A 19,681-nucleotide genomic window follows, 5' to 3' on the forward strand; every position below is an offset into this window, starting at 1 on the left:
AACAGTCCTGATGAGTATCTAATCACAGGACGCGTAAATGTCACGTTCAACGTGAGGCCAGCTAGAAGGCTTTGCTGACAACAACTCGTGATCTGATTGGCTATCGCAACTGTCTATCAACTGTATGTTCCCGTTCACTGACAGTGCACGGACGCCCGCAATTGTTGATTCTGAAGGTGTCTGGCAGATTTGGTACAGCATGGCAACATAAGCTAGCTGAATTCTGATTGGATACAAACTAAAAACAACAGCACTGGAAGGAGCATAATATAGATGGATCAGGGGTAGGGAACCTATGGCTCTCGAGCCAGATGTGGCTCTTTTGATGAATGCATCTTAGCACGATAGGTAATGACTAATTCAGCTGATAATCACAGTGTTAAAATTAACATTTAAAATATAAAACATTCTCATGCATTTTAATCCTTCCATCCGTTTTTCTACCGCACCTGTTCAAGAAGTCGCATTAATGGTAAGACGTATTTTATTTATTATTGGTTAGCAATGTTAATAAAAAATAATAAGAGACTTATTATACTCTAAACAATGTCGGTCCTACTTAAAAATGCACGTATTTAGTTGTATTCAGTGTTAAAAAAATATTATACGGCTCGAACGGAAATACATTTTAAAATATTTGGCATTCATGGCTCTCTCAGCCAAAAAGGTTCCCGACCCCTGAGATAGATAGATAGATAGATAGATAGATAGATAGATAAATAGATAGATAGATAGATGGATAGTACTTTATTGATTCCTTCAGGAGAGTTCCGTCAGGAAAATTAAAATTCCAGCAGCAGTGTACAAAATTGAGATCGCATTTAAAAAGTAAAAAGTAAATAATGGGGGTATAAATGGAAACAAAATAGAAAAATATTATAATAGAATAAAAATAAAAAGCAACAATGAGAATAAAGATATAACAGTGAAATAAGAATATAACAAAGAAACTAGATGACGTGAGAGAATATGAATAATTGTAGATATTTAGGGAAAGTAAATAAAAAAATAATTGTATCTTTAATTATGATCGAGGGACAAGCGGTACAAAATGGATGGATGGGATGGGTTTCTGGTTATGTTAGGCCAGCAGAAAAGGCCTTGCTGGCCCTGACGGCACACCACTGCAACATGACAATACAAAAACAATTGCAGTGTAGATTCAGACTCCTGACAACAAAAACGGCAATGATCTGACTCTGTCATATTCCATAGTTTTAAAATTTTTTCCCGTGGGTAAGAAGTTATAAATTTTAATTTTAATTTGAAAATAACGATTTTTGCACATCAATAGTCGTTTTGTAGATTAATTTGAATATTGTATCCCACGGCAACGGGCAGTCAAAAAGCCCTCCCATTTTCCATATGTGTTATATATATATATATATATATATATATATATATATATATATATATATATATATATATATATATAAAACATTAGTACTTTACAAAGCCGCGATTTTTGTAATGCATAACCGGAAACGGAATATTTGCTGACGTTGACTTGACGCATGTCGTTTTTTTTGTCGGAGCAGCGGCTTCAGTGGATCCAATGAGGGCACGCCGCGTTCTGGGCCCAATGCAGAGAGCAAGCCGGCGATAAGGGCGACGTATAAAGTGTGAAAGTAAGAGGTTCTTCATATTGGCTGAGAACTGGTAAATATCGGAAAAGAAGTGGCAGTTTCGGTCTCTTTTGGACAGGCCGAGGAAAGGTAGGTTGACGCCAGTGCACACTAGTGTACACCACCACTGCTAGCTAACACTAATAGACCATTTCTAACGCTAGCTAACAACGTTGCCCAATTCTATGAATCTACCTGCCACTAAATAATACTTTCACTTACAAATACTCAGAGAGGCTGTCAGCTTTGTACACTTGAAGTGAATGGTTTACAAGAAAAGTTTGATCCAAGTCCGCTAAACATCACAGGTCAGTGGCAGCACCTTTAACCAGGAACTGGAATGGTTGCAATTAATGAATCACTTTATTTTTTAAACATGACTAATAAAAATAGTTTGTAGTCTTGCGTCATTGCTTTGATAGAATGTAAAATGATTTTAATGATAATTTTGTACTAAAGTACTATAAACATGTTCCGCTTTGTAAAGAGACGGAGGCTTCTAAGAAAAACGTTCATAAAATAAGACAAAAGTGGTTGCGGACTTTCAACATAAAAGCCTGACAACGCCATTAGGTCGCGTGTTTTTTTAAGAGTCGTTATGTCTACTTAATTTTATAACATGACTATCCTAATCCGGATGAATAAGGTAAATGGGTTATACTTGTATAGCGCTTTTCTACCTTCAAGGTACTCAAAGCACTTTTGACACTATTTCCTACATTCATGCACTGATGGCAGGAGCTGCCATGGAAGGCGCTAACCACGACCCATCAGGAGCAAGGGTGAAGTGTCTTGCTCAAGGACACAACGGACGTGACTATGTTGGTAGAAATTGGGGATCGAACCAGGAACTTTCAGGTTGCTGTCACAGCCACTCTCCCAACAGCGCCCCGCCACCCCCAATACCTTTTTGTAAGGATGTCCAATAATGGCTTTTTGCCAATATCCGATATTCCGATATGGTCCAACTCTTTAATTACCGATACCGATATGAACCGATACCGATATCAACCGATATAGTCGTGGAATTAACACATTATTATGCCTAATTTGGACAACCAGGTTTGGTGAAGATAAGGTACTTTTTTTTAAAATTAATAAAATAAAATAAGATAAATAAATTAAAAACATTTTCTTGAATAAATAAGAAAGTAAAACAATATAAATACAGTTACATAGAAACTAGTAATTAATGAAAATTAGTAAAATTAACTGTTAAAGGTTAGTACTATTAGTGGACCAGCAGCACGCACAATCATGTGTGCTTACGGACTGTATCCCTTGCAGACTGTATTGATATATAATGTAGGAACCAGAATATTAATAACAGAAAGAAACAACCCGTTTGTGTGAATGAGTGTAAATGGGGGAGGGAGTTTTTTTGGGTTGGTGCACTAATTGTAAGTGTATCTTGTGTTTTTTATGTTGATTTAGTTAAAAAAAACAACCAAAAAAACGATACCGATTATAAAAAAAACCTGATACCGATAATTTCCGATATTACATTTTAACGCATTTATCGACATCTCTACCTTTTTGAATAGCACACTGGTATATTTCTACATACCACATCAGTACAGCAAAGTCAGATCAAAATAATTTTGACGATCATTCGGGATGGTTATGGCTAGGGATGAGTGAAATGGCCTATTGTGCAAAAGTCCATTCATGTCAGCAATTCAACTTCAAATGTGAAACTAATATGTGATATAAACTCAATTACATGCAAGGTGAGATATGTCAAACTGTTATTCCTTATATTTTTGTTAATCATGGCTTACAGTTTTTGAAATAAAACCCCACAATTTCTTGAGAATTTTCAATTGGAGTTTTTCATATACTCATCAAAATTATATCAAAAGAAAGCTTGACATATCTTGAGTTGCTTGTTATGAGCCTATGCCATATATTAGTTTCACCTTGTAAATCTAATTGCTGTAATAAGTTGCACAGTATTTCATTTAAGTTTCACCTGTACATTGCAGCCTCCTGCGATAACAATATATATCACAAATTCAATCGATCAAATTTTATTTATATAGCCCTTAATCACAAGTGTCTTGAAAGGATTCAGAAACTCACAACATTCCCTGATCTAAGCCCATACCATTTGTTTGGCATGTAAATGATGAGAGAACCATTTCAAAACAAGTTACCAAGTTGCCTAATTTGGCTGCTGATGTATGCGGTAACATATTGTCATTTCCAGTTGTATTATTTTATCAAAACTCTTATTGATTTACTTACTAATTTAGTGTTAATATCTGGTGATTTTCTGTATTAACATCATTGACTGATTACATTTTTTTAAATCACAATTACAAAAACAATACACAGGATGACGGTCTAACAATATAAAACATGTAATTATTTTTTAATATCCTTTTATCACAGAATATTTTGAGCAGAATAAATTAAATGGTGCAAAATAACTAAACATAAGCAAAAACAACTATTGGCTCTGATTTTTTAAAGTCTTAAATTTATGTAAATAGTCATGAAAAAAAACGACTCAAAAATGATTTTGTGATTAAAAAAAATAAATACTGATCTGATCACTAAAACTATTCTTAATATCGTTAGTCTATAGTTGTATCAATTGGCCGCCCACCCCTATTCAAGAGCTCAAGCTCAGCGGTTAGCATGGCTTCTTGTATAAAGTCCTAATGTTCTTTAAACAATAAGTAAAAATGAGCGAAAAAAAGATTTTGTGATAATAAAATATATCAATCTAATTGCATTCACATCCACCATATACATGCTATACTGGGTATTGTTCCTGTTGATATTTTCTGCCCACCCCTGTTTACATTTGAGAGCTCAAGCTTAGCAGTTAGTATGGCTTCTTGTATTCTCCTATGACATGGCTATTCAACTTAATTGTTTTGAGAACCACGTTTCCAGTGTGCTCAGGAGACAAGGGGGCCAGACTTCTCTCTTCACTATTTTTATTTTGTTCAGCATATTCCTAGGAATATGCAGTTTTTAAGAACCCACTGCAAAAACACTGGTCAAAGATGATATATATGATATTGCTGTAGTGTTTTTAGGAATGAACTGCAAAAATGTTAGTCTTTTCCAAATGTATTGAACTGAACTGGCGGGCCAGTCTGGTGTCATTCCTGGGCCGAATTTGGCTCCCGGGCCGCCAGTTTAATATCCCTGTCCTATGGTGTGTAGTGCAGCACGTTTAGCTATTCCTTGTTCTCTTGTCCTCCAGTGATAATGGTACTTGTAAGAAATGTAGTTTATGTTCCTCCATGGTTACAGCCAGTGATCAAAACTTGCTTGATTACATGTTTGTTTTTGTTTTATCATTACAGTCCCATCATGGCAAGAACAAGGCTTCCTTTGGCTGCTTTGTTCTGTCTTTTTCTTGGAATGTTACATTCTCACACAGGTAATCTTAGGTTGTTTTGTACCTGCAACTGTACAGTAAAATGTTTTCTTTTTTGAACAACTGTAAATCCATTTGTGTGATGATGAACTAATGCGTGGTGTTTTTCTGCAGATGCTGTGGCAGTCATGTCAGTTGATCTAGGGAGTGAGTGGATGAAAATGGCAATAGTTAAACCTGGCGTGCCAATGGAAATTGTTCTCAACAAGTGGGTAACAATAAACGTCATTATGAAATGCAGAACATGTATTGCCTACATCTAAAAATACACTTGTCTTGACTTAATCTATTACTGTTTGATTTTTCTTCAGAGAGTCAAGGAGGAAAACACCTGCAGTTGTATGTCTAAAGGAAAATGAAAGACTTTTTGGTGACAACGCATTAGGAGTGGTATGTTCTCTATTTTTCTTACATATATTTGTAAGAGATATGGAGATGGCGTGTATATAGTAAAATATCATAGTTCAACTAGTTGTTGCATGTTGTGTTTTTTTTTTACCTATGCTATTAATGGTGGTTGTTTCATTTTCAGTCTGTAAAGAACCCTAAAACTGTCTATCGACACCTGCAAAATCTCATGGGAAAGAAGCACAACAACCCCCAGGTAGCCCTTTACCAGAAACGGTTCCCTGAGCACCAGCTGCAAGTCGACGCAGTGAGAAATACAGTTTACTTCAAAGACTCAGAGTAAGATTTTAAATTGAAATGGTTAGCTAAACCATCTTATATTTTCAAAAACTGTTGTTGACAATCTTCTTTGTTGGGTATAGCTGTAGCAAACACTAATTTTGTATTTATGTATATGATGGATTTAATGATATGAACATTTAATTTCACGTTATCGTGACCTAAAGTTATCACAGTTATTGACGTATTGTTGAATGTGCTCAAAAAATACACACAAAATATTTTGACCAGATTTAAAAAAAAAAAAAAAAAAAAAAAAAAAACTTAGACTAAAACACTGATTGTGTTTTAGTCTTACTATTTTATCTGTTACAGCGGCTATAATGTTTTAGATACTGTTTTTTACTGTAGCACGTCAAAATGTATTAAAATAAAGTGCGGAACAAATAAAATAATTTCTGGCGGGTGATGTGGTATCCTATGTTCAGTGGTCCTTGAAGGCATCGTGAAAACACCTTGGTCATAAATCTGTGCAAAGAGAGCACAGCTTGTAGGTTCAATGTACACAATTGAATATCTTAGTTGCTTAGACAGCAATGTGTACATAGATTTTTGGGTTGGGGTATGTCATTTCTTTAATGAGGAAAAATATTAATGTCTCTTGTTTTTAATGTTAGCATTTAAGATAGCGCATGTCAGTCCTTAAGATTTATCAGTGCGGTTATCAGTCAGTTTTTCAATAACATATCAGTCGGGAGTTTTCCTGCGGCTATTATTGTTAACGTTTATTATTGCATCCCTAATGTAAACATCATATACACATGTCAACAGGAAATTTCAGTACATGCCAGAAGAGCTCCTTGGGATGATGCTCAATTATTCTTGTGGATTAGCTCAAGATTTTGCAGGTCAGTTTCTTTTGAAACACAATTCTGTGTTTTGTAGTGAAAAATATTAACATGCAATCTACTCCAATTTCCCCCTCTACTTTTTCTGCAACTTGCAGAACAGCCGATCAAAGATGCAGTCATCACTGTTCCAGCATTTTTCAACCAGGCAGAACGCAGGTCTGTCATGCACGCTGCACATTTGGCAGGTCTGAAGGTCCTTCAGCTCATCAATGACAACACGGCCGTGGCCTTAAATTACGGGGTCTTCAGAAGGAAAGATATTGACAGCACAGGAAAGGTACAAATTTAGCAGTCCTAAAACTTGTGTGTGGGTGTTTTAAAATTTTTTAAATCTTTGGACTTGAGCTACTTCTTGGACTATTTAGCACCAACATTTTATTGTCAATCCCTTTTGTGTTAATGTACTCAAAAACATAATTAAAACCTTCCAGCATGCACACCACCTTAATCTGACCGCGTTCCACTCTCAAAAAGATAGATCAGCAATATACTTGTGGCAGTGTCAGTATGACATTGCGTAATTTGCATAATTGGTTATGATGCATGTACAGTGCATCCGGATAGTATTCACAGGGCTTCACTTTTTCCATCTTTTGTTACGTTACAGCCTTCATCCAAAATGGAATAAATTCATTTTTGTTTTTCAAAATTCTAGACACAATACCCCATATATTGACAATGTGATGTATTATTATTTTTTTAAATATTTGCAAATTTACAAAAAAATTATAAATCACATGTATTGTAGTATTCACAGCCTTTGCTCAATACTCTGTTGATGCACCTTTGGTAGCAATTATAGCCTCAAGTCTCACAATGCAATGTGCAGAGACATCCTGGATGAAAACCAACGCTTCTTATCCAACCTGATGGAGCTTGAGAGGTGCTGCAAAGACAAATAGGCGAAACTGCCCAAAGATAGTTGTGCCATGCTTGTGGCATCATATTCAAAGACTTAAGGCTGTATAAGGTGATTCATCAAAGTAATGAGCAAAGGCTGTGAATACTTGCGTACATATGATTGTGTATTTTCAAGGGCCTTTTATTTTATTTTATTTTTTACTTTTCCTCATTGTCATTATGGGGTATCGTCTATAGAAATTTGAGAACAAAAATAAATGTATTCCATTTTGGAATAAAGCTGTAACATAAAATGTGAAGCACTGTAAATACTTTGTGGATGCACTATGTATCACCTGCAAGGTGAAGTGTACTTTGCTCTTACGCAAAATGTAAAATATTTAAAATGTAAACCTTGACAGTAGAAAAATATGACTGGGAACACTGCACGTAAATGAGTAAATTGTAGGAGAACCTGTCCATAAACCACCCTAAATTGGTATTGGATTATAAGTACAGAATAATAAAGCATCAAATATACAGCATACATATACAACATTACAACAGTTATAAGTTAGCGGCACCTTGTGGGGCTACAAAAACACTAGTTTTGAAATGTTACAGTCCGGCTTCAAAACTTGCAGAAAGACACTAGTTAATTTTATGAATCCTCAATGACCTTTTAGAGGCTGTTACAAGCACTTGGCGCCCACCCTGGTCAAATAGCTAGAACAACAAAGTGACCCTTTGACCCCTTAAATGGGAACTGCACTTTTTTTGTAATTTTGCCTGTCGTTCCCAATCATTGAGAGACATGATGATGGATTTTTTTAAATGCATTTTAGATATTAAATAAATGCGATCAAAAGTCTTACAATGGAGCCTTAGGGAGTTGCTCGGTTCTTCCTATAAAGCCCTTAAAACATCCAAACACTTCCATTAGGGTTTTATATACTAGATGTTAGTATATATGTAATGTAGTAGCAGGAACATTTATAATAACATGTAATATTGACATATTTTGATCATTTTAAGCATATGCGGCACGTTCATTTAAAAAATGCATCACTGTTTGCTTTCTCTTCATCACTGATTATTACTCACTGCAGACTTCATGAGAGCCAACAAACATAATAAAACATCACTTACTGTACAAGGTCTGCTGTCATTAGGATGCCGACTGCTGGGATGTTCATACATTCCTGTTTAGATGAAAAATTACTCATAATCTTCCGTGGAGAAACGGGGTTAGGGATTCCGGGGGGGTCAAAGTGTGTTTTTGTGTCCGTTGTTCTCATTCAATTCATTGTTTTGTAACATTGTCTAATCGAAAGTAAAGCCCTGTCCACATGGGAACATTTTTAGTTCAAAAGTATTATATTCTTTCGGCCTTTCATCCACATGGCAATGGCGGTCTAGGTGCCAGACAACGATACTTTTCAGGGAACAGGTTCCAGAGTACCGAAATCTGACAAGGCCACCTCGTCATTGTTAATGTGGTTAAGCTAACCACTACATCATGAGAGTGATCAGGTTGCCACCCCGTCAATGTATTGATCTGACACGTAGGTGGAAGCAATTTTTTATTTTTATTTTTATTTTTTTTAACTCTCCAAAAATAAAAGTGAAAAAACACATGCGTTCCCATGTGAACAGGACCTAAGTGCAGCTAATAAGTGACAAAATGCTGAAGTTCTCAATGTTTCTTTTTTAGAATGTGATGTTTTATGATATGGGCTCAGGGAGCACAACTGCCACCATTGTCACATATCAAACTGTAAAAACAAAGGATTCTGGGTCCCAGCCACAGTTGCAGATCCGAGGTGTTGGGTGAGTCCCAAAGCTGCACTTTTTTATTTCTATCTTGTCATATGTTTGTGTGGGTGATGGATGGCTGACAAACACAAAAACATGCATGTGCACAGCCTGACCGACTATATTGCAGTCCCTCCTCAACAATTACATTTCATAGACATTCATAGAGCTTTTGTATATGCACAGTCGTGGTCAAAAGTTGCACTTGTGAAAGACATAATGTCATGGCTGTCTTGAGTTTCCAAAAATATCTACAACTCTTACTTGTTTGTGATAGTGATTGCAGCACATACTTGTTTGTCACAAAAAACATTCATGAAGTTTGGTTCTTTTATGAATTTATTATGGGTCTACTGAAAATGTGACCAAATCTGCTGGGTCAAAAGTATACATACAGCAACATACATTATCAATTTTGGTGATGTAGAAAAGTTACAATCAAATCAAATTATCTTCATGGCATGGCCTCTTAACTTCATGTGAGTGATTATGATTGACGACACCTGTTGACGTCTCTGAGCCCATTGAAATAGGGCTCATGTGATGCAGTCATTAGACTAGGTTACAAATGTGACAATGGCAAAGTCAAAGGAACTCAGCACAGATCTGAAAAACCTAATCATTGACTAGAACAAGTCAGAAAAGTCACTTGGAGCCATTTCAAAGCAGCTTTAGGTCCCAAGAGCAACTGCAGACAATTGTTCGTAAGTATAAAGTGCATGGCACAGTTTTGTCACTTCCACGATCAGGAAGAAAATGTAAGCTATCACCTGCTGCTGAGAGAAAATTGGTCAGGATGATCAAGAGTCAACCGAGAACCACCAAAAAGCAGGTCTGCAATGAATTGGAAGCTGCTGGAACACAGGTGTCAGTGTCCACAGTCAAGCGTCTTTTGCATTGCCATGGACTGAGAGGCTACCATGCAAGAAGGAAGCCTTTGCTCCAGAAGCAACACCTTAAGGCTCGTCTAGAGTTTGCTGCTGATCATATGGGCAAAGATAAGACCTTTCTAGAGCAGGGGTCACCAACATTTTTGAAACCAAGAGCTACTTCTTGGGTACTGATTAATGCGAAGGGCTACCAGTTTAATACACACTTAAATAAATTGCCAGAAATAGCCAATTTGCTCAATTTACCTTTAACTCTTATGTTATTATTAATAATTAATGATATTTATCTTTGTGGAAACACTAATCTTAATGATTTCTCTCAATAAATATATATAGAAACAGATAAATATCAATATGCAACACTTTATTTTTATATTTTCTCTAAGTGCACATTTTTCAAATTGAACATTTTCAAATGATCACTTCTAAGACAGTCTTGTGAAATCACAATATCCCATTTTAACTAGCTAGCCACTAACATTTTTTAAGAAATTATGAATTACTTTGCACCATGTTTGTACAAATAATAACTCATGTAAAATACAAAAGTCAACTCTCAAATTTTTAAATAAATCATGTCACACTTTGAACTGGACACCAAATCTGTTATCTGTTTCTTTGTCAGTTAGTGAAGACCAAGTCTTTAAAATATTTTCTTGGATTTTCAAATTCTATTTGAGTTTTGTTTCTCTTAGAATTAAAAATGTCGAACAAAGCGAGACCAGCTTGCCAGTAAATAAAAAAAAAAATAGAGGCAGCTCACTGGTAAGTGCTGCTATTTGAGCTATTTTTAGAACAGGCCAGCGGGCTACTCATCTGGTCCTTACGGGCTACCTGCTGCCCGCGGGCACCGCGTTGGTGACCCCTGTTCTAGAGGAAAGTTCTGTGGTCCGATGAAACAAAAAATGAGCTGTTTGGCCACAATACCCAGCAATATGTTTGGAGGAGAAAAGGTGAGGCCTTCAATACTAGTAACGGAGGAGGTGAAAATAGTTCAGGGGCTGCTGAAGACCAAACTCAGGGAGGCCAAGGAGAACTACAGGAGGAAGCTGGAAGGGAAGCTGAAAGACAACAACATGAAGGCGGTTTGGAAAGGTATGCAGACCATCACCGGCCACAAACCGTCAGGGGTTAGGGGGGTGGACGGAGACAAAGAGAGGGCCAATGAACTAAACCAGTTCTTTAACAGGTTTGACACAGTGGCTCCGACAAGCTCCTGCCCCCCCCCAAGACATGCCAGTCGGCCCCCTGACAACTTCAGCGAACAAATCCATCCTCCCCTCCTCACAGCCCCCCAATTCCAATGACTACCTCCCCCCATTTAACACCTTACCTTCAGTTTGATGAACCCCCCCTCCCCCAATCACCTGAGACCTCCCCAAGGTGTGTCTGTCTGCAGAACAGGTGAATGCACAGCTAAATAAGCTACAAACATGCAAGGCCGCGGGTCCTGACGGTGTGAGCCCCAGGGTGCTCAAAGCCTGCGCCCCACAGCTGTGTGGTGTGCTCCAGCACATCTTCAACATGAGCCTTAGGCTGCAGAAAGTCCCCACACTGTGGAAAACCTCATGCGTGGGAAGGAGGAGGAGTACTCCGGCGACCCCTGTTTCCATCAGGGGGGTCGATGTGGACATGGTTGAGGATTATTAATACCTCGGTGTACACATGGACAACAGCTGAATGGGTCAAAACACGCGGAGGCACTCTACAAGAAGGGACAGAGCCGCCTCTACTTTCTCAGGAGGCTAGGATCCTTCAACGTCTGTACAAAGATGTTGAAGATGTTCTACGAGTCGGTGGTGGCGGGCGTCTTCTTGTATGCCGTGGCCTGCTGGGGCAGCGGGCTGAGAGCGAGGGATGCAAACAGACTGGACAAGTTGGTAGAGAAGGCCTTTAACGTGGTGGGAGTGGAGCTAGACTCTCTGGCGGTGGTGTCAGAGAGGAGAAGTCTAGCAAAGCTCCTAGCCATTATGGACAACACCTCCCACCCACTACACTCGGACCTTGCGGGGAGAATGAGCACGTTCAGTGGAAGGCTCAGACTCCCAATATGCAACACGGAACGACACAGGAGGTCCTTCATATCGACAGCCATCAGACTGTATAATGCATATGTTCCTTGACTGCACTTAAATGTAGAGTATATGTAGAATATATTTATATTATTATTTACATAATATATTATATATATTAGGGCAGCACGGTGGAAGAGGGGTTAGTGCATCTGCCTCACAATACGAAGGTCCTGAGTAGTCTTGGGTTCAATCCCGGGCTCGGGATCTTTCTGTGTGGAGTTTGCATGTTCTCCCCGTGACTGCGTGGGTTCCCTCCGGGTACTCCGGCTTCCTCCCACCTCCAAAGACATGCACCTGGGGATAGGTTGATTGGCAACATTAAATTGGCCCTAGTGTGTGAGTGTGAATGTTGTCTGTCTATCTGTGTTGGCCCTGCGATGAGGTGGCGACTTGTCCAGGGTGTACCCCGCCTTCCGCCCGATTGTAGCTGAGATAGGCTCCAGCGCCCCCCGCGACCCCAAAAAAAGGGAATAAGCGGTAGAAAATGGATGGATGGATGGATTATATATATTATATTAATTATTATTATTACTGTCTATTGTGAGCAAACTGTGGTGCTGAATTTCCCCCAGGGATCAATAAAGTATTTTCTATTCTATTTTATTCTAATCTATAATCCCAGGAACACCATCCTACCGTCAAGCATGGTGGTGGTAGTATTATGCTTTGGGCCGGTTTTGCTTCCAAAAGAACTGGTGCTTTACAGAGAGTAAATGGGACAATGAAAAAGGAGGATTACCTCCAAATTCTTTAGGACAACCTAAAATCATCAGCCCGGAGGTTGGGTCTTGGGCGCAGTTGGGTGTTCCAACAGGACAATGACCCCAAACACACTTCAAAAGTGGTAAAGGAATGGCTAAATCAGGCCAGAATTAAGGTTTTAGAATGGCCTTCCCAAAGTCCTGACTTAAACCCCATTGAGAACGTGTGGACAATGCTGAAGTAACAAGTCCATGTCAGAAAACCATAAAATTTAGCTGAACTGCACCAATTTTCTCAAGAGGAGTGGTCAAAAATTAAACCAAAAGCTTTCCAGAAGTTTGTGGATGGCTACCAAAAGTGCCTTATTGCAGTGAAACTTGCCAATCACTCTATCACAAAAAAACAAGAGTTGTAGAAATTATTGGAAACTCAAGACAGCCATGACATTATGGTTTTTACACGTGTATGTAAACTTTTGACCACGACTGTATGTCATTTTGTAATATTTAGGTCTTTTTAAACCAAAAAGTTACGAATACAAAATAAGAATATTTAATATACCATACCTAACGGTACTTTTAATTGACATTACTTCATCCAATGCTAATTTAAAATTGTAATGTTGCTTTAACAATGCTAATTTAAGGTACTGTAGATTAGCGGGACTATTATGTACCCACAATATTCTTCATATTGTGTTGATGGTAAGACCAGCATTCACATTAAAACCAAGTAGTTTAGATTGTCCAATCAGTGTGTATGTAAAAAGAAAGCATTAATTTTGCAAAACATCTATTATGGTCCAAGAATTGGAGAATGCCTGATGCGATACAATGTGGTCACATGTGACTGCATATTTTTAATTTTGCAATTTACCTTTTTTCAGAAATTACAACAAATTATGAAGAAACTGTCATAACTTCTTTTTTCCCCAAATTGATTTAACAAAATGGAATACCTGTGCCCAGATTGTGCTGCATATTTTGTGTTCTCTAGGTTTGACCGTGGTTTGGGTGGGTTTGAGATGGACTTGCGTCTACGGGATCATTTGGCTAAGCTTTTTACAGAGCAGAAGAAGACAAAGAAAGATGTGCGGGAAAACCACCGTGCCATGGCCAAGCTCCTCAAAGAGGCACAGAGGCTAAAAACTGTGCTTAGTGCAAATATGGAATTCATGGCCCAGGTGAGTTTTACAACTTCAGGCATCAGTTCAACTAAGCATGTTCATTGTTGCTGGTTGTTCAGTCACGTGTAGTCTGCCTTTTATTAATTTTCAACCACTTATTTTATTCAGGGTCATGGGTTAGCTGGAGCCTATCCCAGCTTTTGTTAAGAGGTTTGGACAGAGGCTCGAATTAGCCTAACGTGCATGTTTTGAAATATGGCTGTGTAAACCCGTGTAAAGGGGGAAACATTTAAACTTTGGATATACGTTTATAACCGGCATTTGATACCAGAAGCCATACAGCCTGTTAGTAGCCCCATCTCTCACCCAAAGTCAGCAGGCATAGCAGACCTGCCAACATGTACATTATGCATATTTTGTACTCGACACATATTTTGACACTTGAGTACTTGAGCTGCTCTTCTGGTAAACATTTTGTTGGTTGCAGTTTTAAATTGTTTTTAAAGCCTGGATTATAGCCCTGTGTCAAGGAAGCATTTTGCACTCGGCAGGCTTGCTCGTCCACCTGCACATCTTCTTGCATTGTGTGGTGAGGCAGACCTTTTTGCAGCGATATGATGAGATTTATCTCCTCCGAACTTTAATTATATTATAGCATTCCTACAGTAGGTTATTTTCACTGCAAAAATATAAGATTCTACAGGCATTTAACTGCTGTATTACAATAAATATTGAATTAAAAAAAATTGTGCAATGTTAACTGTCAAAAATGGCTTACATAATTTTCCCAACTGGCAATTGTCAACTCAATAAAAACTGATAAAGTATCTATTTTAAGTCCAGACATGAGCTAACGGAAAGCCTGCTGTAGACGTTTGAGACACCCACAGCTTTATCAGTGGAATGCTTGTATTTAATAGGTTGGAGGAAATGTCACAGTTCATACATACACTGTAGTTATATTTTTAGTAAATCTACGTCTGAGTATCTATAGCAAACACAACAGCACCATCAATCTGAAAAAATGTCTTTCAGGTGGAAGGTTTGATAGATGAAATTGACTTCAAAGCTAAGGTGACCAGAGCCGATTTTGAAGAGCTCTGTGCTGATTTATTTGAGAGAGTGCCTGGCCCTGTGCAGGATGCCCTTACTGCTGCAGAAATGAATCTGGTCAGTATATCCTCTTCCACATGATGCAATTTCATGTTTTAGTATTTATAGACTAATACTATATTAAAGGAAGGCAGACCTTCCAATTATTTTTGCATTTCTAGTCTGAACCCATCCCTGCGAATTATGTGCATCCTTGGAATTTTGTCCAAATTTTTGGCATTCAGGCAGAGTAGCGTTTAACTGAAAAGGTCAACTGCCTTTGCAGTTAAACGCTTTGCTTGACAGCTTCGCAAGGGTCTTCTGACTAGAAATAGTTGCTCAATTGCCGGGTTTCTAATATTTTGAAAATGGAACTGAATATTGAACATCAATTTAAGGATGGGAAATCATCTCAGTCCAACTTTGTGCCAACAGGATGAAATTGAACAGGTGATTTTAGTAGGTGGATCAACTCGTGTCCCCAAGGTTCAGGAAGTGTTGCTCAAAGCAGTTGGGAAGTAAGTGCCAACTTAGAATTACATATGTATACTTCTAGAATTTAATTGTTGTCAATTCAGCAGAACATAGTATACGTTGTTACTTTTATCTAAGTAGTAACACATATTTCATCCTTATAGAGAGGAGTTGGGTAAAAATATCAATGCGGATGAGGCAGCAGCCATGGGGGCAGTATACCAGGCTGCTGTTCTCAGTAAGGCTTTCAAAGTCACACCATTCTTGGTCAGAGATGCAGCTGTTTTCCCTATTCAGGTGAGTTCCGTTTTATATATAATGTGACACATTACTTTATATAGAGTATCTGCATACAGTGGGGGAAGAAACTATCTCCAGCTGATTTTTGTACGTTTGGTATGTTAATTAACAAAGAGACATATTGTTTAAAAAAAAAAAAACGTTTAGAAAAACAATTTAGTATTTGATTTAGTGAAATAATTATTTGATCCCCAAGCAATAAAATAAGTGGTACTTTAAGAAACCCACATTATCGAGTCAGAGATTTACTGTAGTTGGTCACCAGTATTTTAAAACTAACCAAAACAAATGCACATTAACTGATACGATGACACAAAGTTTTGTCAACATATAAACATGTGCCACAAATGTTGGTAAGTGATATCCAGTCATATTAAATTCGGAAGACGTTCTGAATATTTCCAATCAAAGCTCTTTAGCAGGGTACGAGAGCGAGCCCAGAAGTGAGTTAGACATCCAATCAGATTATTTTCTTTGTGAGCGAGGGAATTTTTTCACCGGCCAAAACAATATCGTATGCTTTCATTGCACTGCATGCTTTCATTGCATTGTAGCAAGTTCCACATTGTAAAATGTGTACACCTGGGAGAAAAAGAACACATTTAACTTTTGACGCTATGATGCCATCAGCAGGCGAGTCATGACATGATCACAACTAAGTTGGTCAAAGCTTATATTACAATATTACGTACTTGCTGTACTGTTACTATAATCACTACTGGTAAAAGTGGCAAAAGATTGATATTACAGTAACAGCTCAGATGACAGTGGATGACACAGCACAAAGAACAGCAAACAATTCCAGTTCCAAACAAAACCAAAATACGCAATCTGATTGACAAACTTAATTAAGCTGCATGCAAACTATTGGCTACCTGTATTGTGTTGATGCCAACTAGCAGTGAGTAGGCTCGTAATCATAATTTTTTTTTAAATCAATTAGCCCGAAGACAGCTCGTATTCCAAACACCTCGTAAGATGAGGCACTCGAGTTACCACTGTATATAGAAATATTGACGTGGCCACTTTAGGTAGGGGGTAATAGGAAAAAGAAATTCTAGGTTTGCAAGTCTGCTTCACAGAAATCAAATTGTAATCATTTTTTAAAACTGTCGATTTTTGTCATTTATTTTTGCCATGCTTATTTTTTTACTCTTGCAAAATACCCTGAATGTAGAGCACGGTGACTCAGGACCTTTTATTTACATTTTGTCAGGTGGAGTTCAACCGTGAGGTTGAGGAAGAAGGCTCCAAAGCCTTGAAACACAACAAACGCATCCTATTTCAGAGGATGTCGCCCTACCCCCAGCGAAAGGTCATCACATTTAACCGCTACACGGATGATTTTGCTTTCACCATAAACTATGGAGACCTCAACTTCCTGTCGCAGCAAGACCTCAGGTCACTACTTGCTATTTTGTGACTTGCAGATCCCATTGAAATTGTATTTTTTATATTTGATGCTGAATGCCATGTTTATTAAATACATATGTTCTCACCCCTGAAAATGTATGTTGTATTGCAGTGCGTTTGGATCACTTAATCTGACAATGGTCAAGCTCTCTGGAGTGGGCAGCAGCTTTCAGAAGCACACCGATGCCGAGTCAAAGGGCATAAAAGCCCACTTCAACATGGATGAAAGTGGAATCCTTCAACTCGATCGGGTTTGTGACTAATTGGATCACTAGTATTTCACAAACATTCCATAAATATTTGACTATTACTGCAAGTATAACCACAAGTTGTAATACATGGATACAAACCTTACTGTAATTAGCTACAGTGCATCTAGAAAGTATTCACAGCGCTTCACTATTTCCAATTTTTTTTATGTTAGTCATTCCAAAATAAATTCATTTTTGTTCTCAGATTTCTACAGATAATACCCCATAATGACAATGTGAAAATGTATTGTTTTATTTGTATTTTATGGCAATTTAATACAAATTAAAAAATCACATGTACATAAGTATTCACAGCCTTTGCTCAGTACAAAATTACAGCCTCAAGTCATTTTGAATACGAGGCCACAAGCTTGGCATGCCTATCTTTGGGCAGTTTTTGCCTATTCCTCTTTGCAGTATAATGCTGTGGGGGTGTTTTTCTGTGCCAGGAACTGAGGTACTAGTCAGGATAGAAAGAAAAATTAATGCAGCAATTTACAGAGACATACTGGATGAAAACCAATGCTTCCACTCCAGCCTGATGGATCTTGAGAGGTGCTGCAAAGAAGAATAGTCAACGTAGAATGGATGAAACTGCCCAAGCTTGTGGTATCGTATTCAAAAAGACTTGAGCCTGTAATTGTGAACAAAGTATTGACCAAAGGCTGTGAATACTTGTACACATGTTATTTTTTTGTTTTTTATTTTTAATTTCATTAAAAAAAACTTTTCACATTGTCATTATGGGGTATTGTCTGTAGAATTTTGGGGACAAAAATGAAATTATTCTATTTTTGAATAAGGCTGTAACCTAACAAAATCTGGAAAAAGTGAAGAGCTGTGATTACTTCCCCGATGCACTGTACACAAACTAAGTAAGATCTGCTCATTTTTATTTTTATATTTTTTAAACTGCTTTTTTTTTTTTAGTAGTGTTGCAATCAACAGCAGATTTAATTTAGGAGGTACACAAGCTCCATTTTCTGTGGCCGAACTGTATTTGGATTGTTGACATTGTATAATCGCTAAACATTGCTATAAAATTACTGTGACTATACATTATTCAACCACAGTTGTTTAATGTCTGTATAGGGGCTCCTGAGTCTACTTTTGTTTCTAAAACTGTGATGTATTTTAGTGTTCATCTGAGTTAGTTTCTAAATCAACTGCTACGTTCTTGCACTGTACACAGAGCACATGATGGGTGTATAAAATACAGTAATAAATAGATGAAATACAAGAGCTAAATGAAAATGTAAAAAAAAAAAAATGTGTGTGGTTTTGCACACTGGAAAGGATGTTGCAAGGAAGAGAGTCAGGCTTATTGGGAAAAGCAAGTCTCAACCATAAGAATAGATTAGTTATAACTTTCCATTTAATAGGAGCAGATTGCATGGTGGAAAAGTGGTTAGTACATGTGCCTCACAATACAAAGGTCCTGGGTTCGATCCTGGGCTTGGGATCTTTCTGTGTGGAGTTTGTATGTTCCCCCCGTGACTGCGCGGGTTCCCTCTGCTTACTTTGGCTTCCTCCCCAAAGACATGCATCTGGGGATAGGTTGTTCGGCAACACTAAAATGGCCCTGTCTATCTGTGTTGGCCCTGCGATGAGTTGGCGACTTGTCCAGGGTGTGCCCCGCCTTCCGCCCATGCTCTGCTGGGATAGGCTCCAGCACCCCCCACGACCCCAAAAGGGACAAGCGATAGAAAAAATGGATGAATAGATTCTTCAAGAATACCATAACCTTAATGATGGTTGGGGCATTTTAGTGGCTTGGACTGGGCATGCAGCCAGTATTTTTTGGCGCTAGTCCAATTTCTGTGTTTTACAATGTCTTACCTTATCTTCACTTTTCCCTTTCCTTTTTTTTGAGCAGACTACCCTCAAACAGGTATCTCACCCCTGGGAGACATAATTAACAGAACAAAAGTTTTCCAAAAAATAACAAAAGTGATGTCATTCCTCGTGTATTGATGTGACTAAGTATTCTGCTTAGGTTTTCTTATACTGCATGAACTTAACTAGCTTTTTTTTGGTTCTATGACCGAGTTCGTAACTCAATGTCAAATCAGTGACGCACATTGAAATGAATACTCCTAAGTTGAAGTACCACTGTATATTAATGTAATTATTGACGAGCCTT

The 19,681-nt window shown here is 38.0% G+C and overlaps 1 protein-coding gene across 1 annotated transcript in view; it reads left to right on the plus strand.

Moving 5' to 3' along the window:
* The first annotated feature begins 1,520 nt into the window (after positions 1–1,520).
* Positions 1,521–19,681, plus strand: part of hyou1 (hypoxia up-regulated 1) — a 40,262-nt gene continuing 22,101 nt past the window's right edge. The window contains exons 1-14 of the mRNA XM_061961906.2: positions 1,521–1,715; positions 4,949–5,025; positions 5,137–5,230; positions 5,334–5,412; positions 5,555–5,709; positions 6,481–6,557; positions 6,656–6,837; positions 9,115–9,230; positions 13,879–14,065; positions 15,044–15,178; positions 15,536–15,618; positions 15,739–15,871; positions 17,091–17,275; positions 17,400–17,538. Of these exons, the coding sequence (XP_061817890.2) occupies positions 4,956–5,025; positions 5,137–5,230; positions 5,334–5,412; positions 5,555–5,709; positions 6,481–6,557; positions 6,656–6,837; positions 9,115–9,230; positions 13,879–14,065; positions 15,044–15,178; positions 15,536–15,618; positions 15,739–15,871; positions 17,091–17,275; positions 17,400–17,538 (1,635 nt within the window). The 5' untranslated portion in view covers positions 1,521–1,715; positions 4,949–4,955. The remainder of the gene's footprint in view (positions 1,716–4,948; positions 5,026–5,136; positions 5,231–5,333; positions 5,413–5,554; positions 5,710–6,480; positions 6,558–6,655; positions 6,838–9,114; positions 9,231–13,878; positions 14,066–15,043; positions 15,179–15,535; positions 15,619–15,738; positions 15,872–17,090; positions 17,276–17,399; positions 17,539–19,681) is intronic.

Source organism: Nerophis lumbriciformis, linkage group LG09 (assembly GCF_033978685.3).
Source record: "Nerophis lumbriciformis linkage group LG09, RoL_Nlum_v2.1, whole genome shotgun sequence".
Lineage (NCBI taxonomy): Eukaryota > Metazoa > Chordata > Actinopteri > Syngnathiformes > Syngnathidae > Nerophis > Nerophis lumbriciformis.